Consider the following 8,980-nt stretch of genomic DNA (forward strand, 5'->3'; position numbering starts at 1 on the left):
ACAAATCTAGCTTTTATTTACTGTATCTCAAATCTTTGCCACCTCTACAGGAACAGGATAATCATGGTGGGGGTTTTGACGCTAAGCAGTCTTTCGTTGGCATGATGTCTGATGTCCACATGTGGGACCACATCCTTACACCCTGTGAGATCCAGGACTACATGGCTGAAATGTACTTCACGCCAGGAAATGTGCTCAACTGGAGTGCACTTGAGTTCCAGATTGTAGACAGAGTACTGATAGAAGATAAACAAATGACCTGTCACTAAATCTTAAACAACAGCAACAACAACAAAGGATTGGGTTTGAACAAGTTTCTTTTGTAAACAAGCTAAAGCTTACCAATCCCATCAGGGGTGGGGCAGGAACTGTATAAATGTATTACTTTATATTATATAATCACTTTACTCTTTTATTACTCTTTGTCAGACTCTAAACTAACTTGTGTTTATAAGGACCATATTACATTTGTATGCTCATATTGTCTTCTTAATCTCATTTTATTCTTACTCTGTTAAATAAATAAAAGAAAAAAATGAAGCAACTTTTTATTTGTTCACCTCTCTGTGGAATTTCCACCACACTGTTTCAGATGACAAATCATGTTTCCCAAATATTTGGCACTCACAATATGAAGATAAATTTGCATGACCTACAAGACTCACACATGCCCACGTAAAGGCTGGAAGTAAAGCTTTGGTGCACCAGAGGCACACTTGACTTTGCTCTGTCAAAATCTGTGTGACTTGAAACTTTTCAAACACCTGAAACTCTTGTAACTATAAAATATGACAATAAACACATGCAGAAAAAATGAAAAAAACAAAAACATCTCTGGCAAAACACCTCAACTAAATTGCTTTGCAGTTGATCTTTCTTCTTTTGTTATTATTTTGGTTGCGTTATTACACATATTACTCTTATTTGTCTTGTTTTTATGAGGCTAAAATTGACCTTTTACATTTGTGACTTACTGAAACCTGAACTCATAAATTGAACCAATGAGGAAGCAAACAAAGAATAAAAATCACAGCTCTATACACTGTCTCACACAACAACCACAACATCCACAACGGCCGCAGCATTCAAGGTAAGATCAAGGCATGATACTGCTGAAAGGAGTAGCTGACAGAATATACAAACATTTTTAACATCTACTTTTGTACAGTACAGTACACTGTGTAAGTGAAAATATTAATAACACCAGTGTATTTGATTTATTGCATTTTGTACAGTGTTTATTTATCTTTGTATTAGATGGCGTTATTGCTTCTTTTGGCGATGCTGACAGTATGTGCTGCCATTCCTCAAGGTAAAGAATATTTTCTTCATTTAACAAAATGAATACCAAAATAATAAACTATGACATTTATGTTCACTTTATGTACAAATTACTTACCACTAATTTAATAGGGTGAAACAAATATGAGTTTTATATTAATAACAATGATAATAATAATATAAAAATACAGCATATGTTATTATCTCTGTCATTCATTTTTTAGATTTAAAAAACAAAAACTTGTTTATCAACAAGTAGGCAGCCAGAAAAAGAAAACAGGTCTGTGCAAAGGCGAGAGCAAACAGGCAAGAGGTGATCCATGGTAGTGATCTCTTGTACAGTAAAGTCTAAGCTTCACTCCTTAAGTTGTCAGGTCGTCCATGCCTGCTCTCCAGACCTGAATTACTCTGTCCTTCTTCCCATGTTCCTGCTCCTGCTCCTGGTGTATCTCCGTCTTTTATTTTTCTTTGATGGACTACTGTCTGATTTCATTTGTTTGCTGGACTAAACAAAACAAAATAGACTCCTTAGCAAGATCTACCTACCCGTCTGCATTTGGGTTCACTTTTTGGACGAAACCACAACAGGAACAAAAGCTAGAACACAAAGAAACACACTGAGCACAGTAAGCTTTGTGGAGCTTCCAGCTCATTTTCTAAGAGAAACAGCAAATATCTCCCGTGGAAGATTATGGGACAGACAGCAGCGTTGGGCAGTGCAGAGAACAAAGTTCATCTGTGAACTGGAGGGTTGACACATTCTGATTTAGTAATCAAAAACACTGGACATGCATTATAAATATATTGTAGGTAAATGCATTTTGTATTCAATTAATTTATTTAGTGATTATATTTTTAGTTTCAGCTTATCTCGTCTAACTTTTTCGATCTCTTCTATAAATATTATTTGCTATTTGTTTATTATATATTTTGTACTTGTGATTTTGAATTTCTCTCTCTTTTTTCAAAGATATGTCCGGCAAAATGTTCACCTTCCCACAACAAACCAACACAGCTCATGTGAGGCTGACTACATCAAGACAGAATTTGGGTGCTGTAACAGTCTGTTTCAGGTATTGTTGAATATGCTAAATGAATTAAACAACCCACTGTATCTCTGACAATAAAAATCATCATGACTAACTGTGTCTTTGTGATACTTACAGATCCTTCACAGACCTCCGTAGACTCCACAGCTTTTTCTCTTTGGCCACACCCTCTACTATAAATCAATTCATGATTCAAAGGGGTGGTTCACAGGATGTTTTTGAGTTCTTTATCAGGGATCAAGTGATATCTTTTGTAGGACAGAACTACGAACTGAACACGTGGCACTCAATTTGTTCCACTTGGAATGCTTCATCTGGACTGGCACAGCTGTGGATAGATGGAAAACCATCAAGTAGGAAGCTCATCCCCTCTAAAACCAACATCAACGGGCCCATTATAATTGTTTTAGGACAGGTACAGTAATAATGCAGCATACATACAATGAATTGTTTGACACTGTTGAGAACTCTGATAGAGTCAGAAGCTTAACTTAGCACAAATACTGGAAACACTAGGAAACAGCCAGCCAGACAACAGCCTCAAAGCGCCCTTTAAATGCAGTAATCAACACCCAATATATTGTTTGTTTAATAATTTCTGAATTAGGTGGAGCAGTAACTTGTAGCAAAAGTGTTTGCTGGCAACTACTGCTGTTTTTTTAATATGTTAATCTACTGGTAAATCCAATCCATGATCAATCCGTGTATCATATAGGATACATATCAGAAAAAATCATGGCATTGCACAATATTGCTGTTAACTTTTTGTCCAATCTCTACAGGACCAGGATTCCTATGGTGGGGGGTTTGACATTAATCAGTCTTTCGTTGGCATGATGTCTGATGTCCACATGTGGGACTACGTCCTCCACTCCTGTGATATCCAGGACTATGCAGGTGATCCGAACTTACTGCCAGGGAATGTGCTGAACTGGAAGAATCTGGAGTTCCAGACTGTAGGAACAGTGGTGGTGGAAGAAAAAAATACCTGTCACTTTTGAAACCAAACCAATCAATCAATGTCGCAGAAGTCAAAAAAAACAAAACAAGAAAAATTAATTTGATATTGCTGTCTGTTTTCTTTATTAAAATTNGTCTGTTTTCTTTATTAATATTTTTTATATTATTATTACATTTTGCTTTAGTTATCTGTTGCCAGAATTTATTATTTTATGTGTTCACTCGTATTCATAGTGTGAAACAATCATTAAGCCAACAAAACTTTTAATGTTTGTATTTACACAAAAGCTCACAATTCTTTCTTTGTTAACAGTAAAATTGTATTGTGTTTAATAACTTTTGTAGCTCAACAACTGTAATAATAAAATTGTTGTATGTAATATTGGATATCATGCAAAGTAAGTGGTTACTTAAAGATAAATAGGATTCCTCTGACACTGATCTGAGCACAGATTATGATGGATTCTTTGGCTCCATTGTCACTAAATTCAATACTGGACCCACAACTATGATAGAGCATCTTTGTGTCTGCCGCTTAGCTTACACCTAGCATCTCAAACTTGATAATTAAAACAATATGTCATGTTTTTCTAATGTGTACAAAAGCTGAAGTGGAAAGATGATAATATTTGGGGGGTTTATGTGAGGCGATTTTCCTTGGCTGGCCAGAGTTGCTTCACGTTATCTTAACTCGCTACAAGAAAGTGAGTACCTGTGCCTGTTTTTTCTCGAAATGTCTGACTTGTTCTGTAAAATGAAAGAGTAATGCTGAACCGACATGAATCTATATAAACAGTTCATAGACACATTCTTTATTATATAATTTATAATGACAACGCTGTTTTAGCGTCTGTTCTTAAGCTGCTGTACGTTGAGTTCTTTCTGCCACGGTAGAATTTTAATTTGCTCAGACTCTCAAAAGATACTTGCAAAATTATGCAGGGACTTTCAAAATACGCAAAAAACGCAATTTCTTTCATTTTTGGGAGCTTATAATCTATGAGCTATAATATGCAGACATAAGAAAATCTTTGGACAACCTCAGCGTACTGTACAGTTCTGTGTGAATGTCTTTATCAGTAATTTACTCATAACCTTCTCTATACACTAAACATGTATGCTTGCGAGATCTCATACACACAACCACTGATTTTTATTAACTTTAGTTGCCAGAAAATCTTTTACAACCACATTGGTTTTTTCATTACTTTTTGTGCACCACACAATATTTAACATGAATAATGTATATTTCACAGGTGAATCCTGAGGGAATTTTTCATCAAATTTGCTCCATCGAATGTGTCCTTAGCAACAATTTCAGCTGTTTATTTGTGCTCGTGAAGAAGTGAGCCTTCGTGTCTGGACACACATAATATTATTATGGGTTTCAGGGTAGGCTCTGTGTGTGAAATTAAACATGAGTGCAAAGGGCGAATGTAAGCCAGCTTGTTTCACAGCTTTTCTGTACATTGCTACATTTAATTCTTTCTCAAGGCAACAGTGAGAATACTCAATATCTCATTTATACATCAGCACTCACACACGCACAGCACAAATCACCCCGACAGCAGGAAATAAGCTAAAATCAACAGCAGTTCTTCAGTAATATGAGAATAGAGGTGTAAAGGCTTTCAGATTATGTGTTCAGATAATATTGTTAGATGCAAGATAACAGGATGTCTGTTGCTTTGGGCAAAAACAGGGGCAGTGCATATTCTTCTTGTAGCACCAGACTGTCGTGGCGACAGCTGCTTGATCCTACTCTCTTCTCTCCTTTGCAAATCCATTACCTGAAGTTTTCATGCATATACCCTCTTCTCATGTGCTATTCCCTATAAAGAAAATATCTACATATGAATTTAGAATCTGTAGGTTTTTGGCACTGAAAAGCATCTGGTTTCTGTTTGTAGTCCAAATAGTATTGACCAGCCACAAAGAGTGGGCTTTGGTCAAAACAGTCAATCATGGAGATCATAAGAGGTGGAACACATTGGCCAAAATGCAATCTAATAACCCACTGGTTATGATCAGACAAGTTTTTAGCTTTCATCAGCTATTTTAAAGTTATCAGTATTCATATGCAGATATCTATTCGTAGAGATTAGCAGAAATGTATCCCTTTCATAATTGTCACTTATCAAGTTGATTTAGCGGACTGCAGAGGGAGTCTTTGTCTGGATATCTGCTGGCTGCACCAGAAGCCCAGAAAAATTGTTGTCAGATGATAGCTGATCATTCAAAGTTGGAATCTGCCAATGGACTCCATGCAGCCAACAACTACTCAATGTTATTCAATATTTTTCAGGCCAAGAACCCTGTAGCATTAGAGTTTGAGTAGAGACTCCCTACTATTATATATAGTGTTTTCTATAAAACATATGTTTCTTTTTGGGGCAGCGTTTAGCTCAGTTCTTAGAGCAGCTTCCCCAGTCCTTGCTGCGGAAGCCCAGGGTTCGAATCCGACCTGTGGCTCTTTCCCGCATGTCATTCCCCATCTCTCTCTCCCCACATTCCTGTCACTCTTCAGCTGTCTCTATCAGAAATAAAGCTTGAAAAGGACAAAAAATGATCTTTAAATAATAATATGTTTTATAATAAACTGGGTCTAATGTGTTGGCTTTAGTGGCCTAGAGTGGCCTATAGTGCTAGCTCACATGATTGCACAAGGATTCACAAGTAGCCTGTTATTAACATTTTGTAAATTATTATTGTTGTTTATGAATAGGCAGATTTATTGAATAATATGTGTATGTGTATTTTCAGGCATATTATAATTAAGACAAATTAAAAAAAAAAGGTCAAACAATAATTTGGCAGCACCCCTGCAGTAACTCTGAGGACCCCCTTAGCGGTCACAGACCACTTGTTAACCTGTCACTTATCATTCATCTTGTACTTCAAATTTCCTCTTTAGCACAAATGAAATTCACCAGTGATCCAGACCTGTCGTACAAGTCATGTCCGTGTCAAGTAGTTGCTAGAAAAATTGTCTCACTGCCTCAGGGTCTTTATGCAAGTCCCTGTCCAGTCTTACTTAATGTCATACCATTTCTTCCTTATGTGTGATCACAGTACAATTCTGCTCTGCTAACATGTCTTTGACAGCTATACTATTAATATATTGAAATTGTTTCAGGTCCTCTAATACCTCTACTGACACTGAACCTCCATGACATGCCTCCTTTCACTCTTTGATAACAAATGCAGGCCACCCTCGTGCAGAACATGGGGTATATTATATATCGATTATGCTAAAAACAGGAGATATTACTCTGGCTGAATTAAGCATTTTACAACAAAATTTGTCCAGTTAAGAGAGGTTGGTGAATTTTACACTAATTGTACTAGAGTAACATAGGTATAATCAATACCTTACAGAACATGTATGAGAGTATTTGGAAAAGAATATGAAAATGTTCTTGCTTTAGGTTTTCTGAACCTTACATATCTACCTATTCTTTCACCACTCTGCCTCCAAGGTAATTCACTCTGGGCTACTTTGGTTATGTACAGTATATTATAACTTAAATACTATACAATAGTGCAAACCTTAAAGTTTATCAACTGGTAAATGATCTTCAATATAAACTTTAGTGTTGCCCTGTTTCTCTTTCTCTCTAGTGCCCACTAACTACATCTTATCTTGTCTGGAAGCTCAGTCAAGCACAGGAAGTTTTCCCCTGCTGAGTTGAGTGTGCTCTGTCTAGTCATCTCGGTCTGATCCCTCTCCAGGGTTCATCCCTCCGGCTGATCTGATGCTGTTCTCTAGGAAACATTCGCTTTGAGCTACAGGCTTCTCCCCAATCACTACTGGATCTCATCACATGAGTTGAGAGAGGAGGGTACACGCTCCTCCATCACCAAAGTCCTCTGCAGAAAAGATATAATATTTGTTTTGATGTGACAGTACAGAAGGGCTGTTGTGCTTTTGATGTACTGCAGCAAGACATTTTAGCTGATCGAGAGCATGGAACAAGACAAACTTTAGGGGAGCAGAAGAAAGTATTAACTAATGAAAATATAAATCAGTCATTAAAAAACAATGGACTGACACCATTATTTATTTAATTATTTCACACAAAAAATAGAATTTTGTAAATTGGTTTATGTCTGTAAGAATGACCCTGCAGCTTATTTTCACAGTCTTGATTTCAATTACTATAATTCATTGTTGCTTAATGCATCAAATAAAATAAAATAAACCTTCTAAAACTCAACAATGTGAAAATATCCCTAATATCCCTGTTGATCATTGATTCTCTTTCATTACCCTGCCTGGAGTGCACAACTAATCTCCAAAAAGCTACATACTGTAAGTGTTTTGAGCAGCAACACTCTGCTGTTACACTTTTAAACAAGGGGAGTATGAAGAAAACAGCACCCAGCTCTCGTCGACATTTTAAACAATGCAAACAAAAACAAGTATGAAATCACTCAGTCTCAGGGCAACAATGGCTAGTGTAACATTTTAACATTTTCTAAATTATTTAAATGATCTTTTAACTAAGTTCAAGTTATCAAATTACATTTAGATTATAAGATATATTTTTTAACTTATTCATTTTCACTGTCATATGAGCTACACTCCTACTATGATACAAATAAGCCTTTGAACCTTACAGCACAAATATATGATCGTAATCTATCTTAACAACTCCGGACACTAGCTTACACATCGTCTGAGTTCAGCAACATTGACTTCAAAACACATCTTCTAAACAGAAAATTATTATTATTGTTATAGTACTATTACTATTATTACACTTTTACACAGACAAGGATCTGCATCACCTATCTGCTCTCCTCGTTTTGTATCACTGCCTGCATAGTTTTTGTTATGGAACTATCTTTAGGTTACACAAGGTCAGGTGTTGGTCTTGAGGTCCTCTGCAGTATTGTTGTTTTGTTTGGCTTTGACTGGGAACAGTAGGTGCCAGTCTATCTTAACACTTTGGTGGCCAGGGTCGAAGAGAGCTATTGCTGCCTTCCTAGACATAATATCTGCCATATCTGACATATATCCAATCTGCGTAAACAGACATCTGTGTCTTCAGACTAGAATATGCTGACAATAACACCTGCATGGGTAAAAACATTCTCTTTGGCTAATTTAATATTTGTGGTGTTATCTTGGGGTTTAAAGTCTATCCACTAGCATGAGTTCGGCAGAATGTGAGACCAGATGTCAGATGTCAGACGTACTTTGAGATTGTCTCTAATTCTCCTTGATCAAGAGACAATAAATATTACAGCATAAGACATCAAAGGCCCCTGAACACTTTCTTCCTTCCTGACCTCACGATTGACCATTGATTACAGCAATTTCTCTACAACAGTTTTACCACTGACCAGTACTAATATCCATCTACCACAACCACAAATGAAATTATATCCTGAAAGCGGAATACATTTGTTTTTTCTGATTTTCTACTTCTTGTTTAGTTGCTCCAATCACAGCATATGACATTTTCTCTAAACACTCTTTCATGAACGTTTCTACATCTATCGGCGTTCTGGACATACTGTCTGCGTCAATATTTTCCTTGCCAGGATTTGATTGTAAAATGGAGATCTGCCAGTTTTGCTATTCTCAAGTGTGGCAAGTGGATTATTCTCACTGTAGACAGTGAAGAATGGTGTATAGCATAGGTATTCACATAATTTCTTTGAGGGCACATTGACCGAAACTG

General features: G+C 36.5%; 2 protein-coding genes across 2 annotated transcripts in view; both read left to right on the top strand.

The window, feature by feature from the left end:
- Positions 1 to 356, top strand: part of LOC104940316 (female protein) — a 1,785-nt gene extending 1,429 nt beyond the window's left edge. The window contains exon 4 of the mRNA XM_010756894.3: positions 51 to 356. Within this exon, the coding sequence (XP_010755196.3) occupies positions 51 to 269 (219 nt within the window). The 3' untranslated portion in view covers positions 270 to 356. The remainder of the gene's footprint in view (positions 1 to 50) is intronic.
- Positions 357 to 2,253: 1,897 nt separating this feature from the next.
- Positions 2,254 to 3,331, top strand: LOC104940318 (jeltraxin). The gene is made up of 3 exons (XM_027287148.1): positions 2,254 to 2,354; positions 2,448 to 2,745; positions 3,113 to 3,331. The coding sequence occupies exons 1-3, from the start codon at positions 2,254 to 2,256 to the stop codon at positions 3,329 to 3,331; spliced, it is 618 nt and encodes a 205-aa protein (XP_027142949.1).
- The last annotated feature ends 5,649 nt before the right edge of the window (positions 3,332 to 8,980 follow it).

This window comes from Larimichthys crocea, chromosome XIII (genome assembly GCF_000972845.2).
Source record: "Larimichthys crocea isolate SSNF chromosome XIII, L_crocea_2.0, whole genome shotgun sequence".
Classification (NCBI taxonomy): domain Eukaryota; kingdom Metazoa; phylum Chordata; class Actinopteri; family Sciaenidae; genus Larimichthys; species Larimichthys crocea.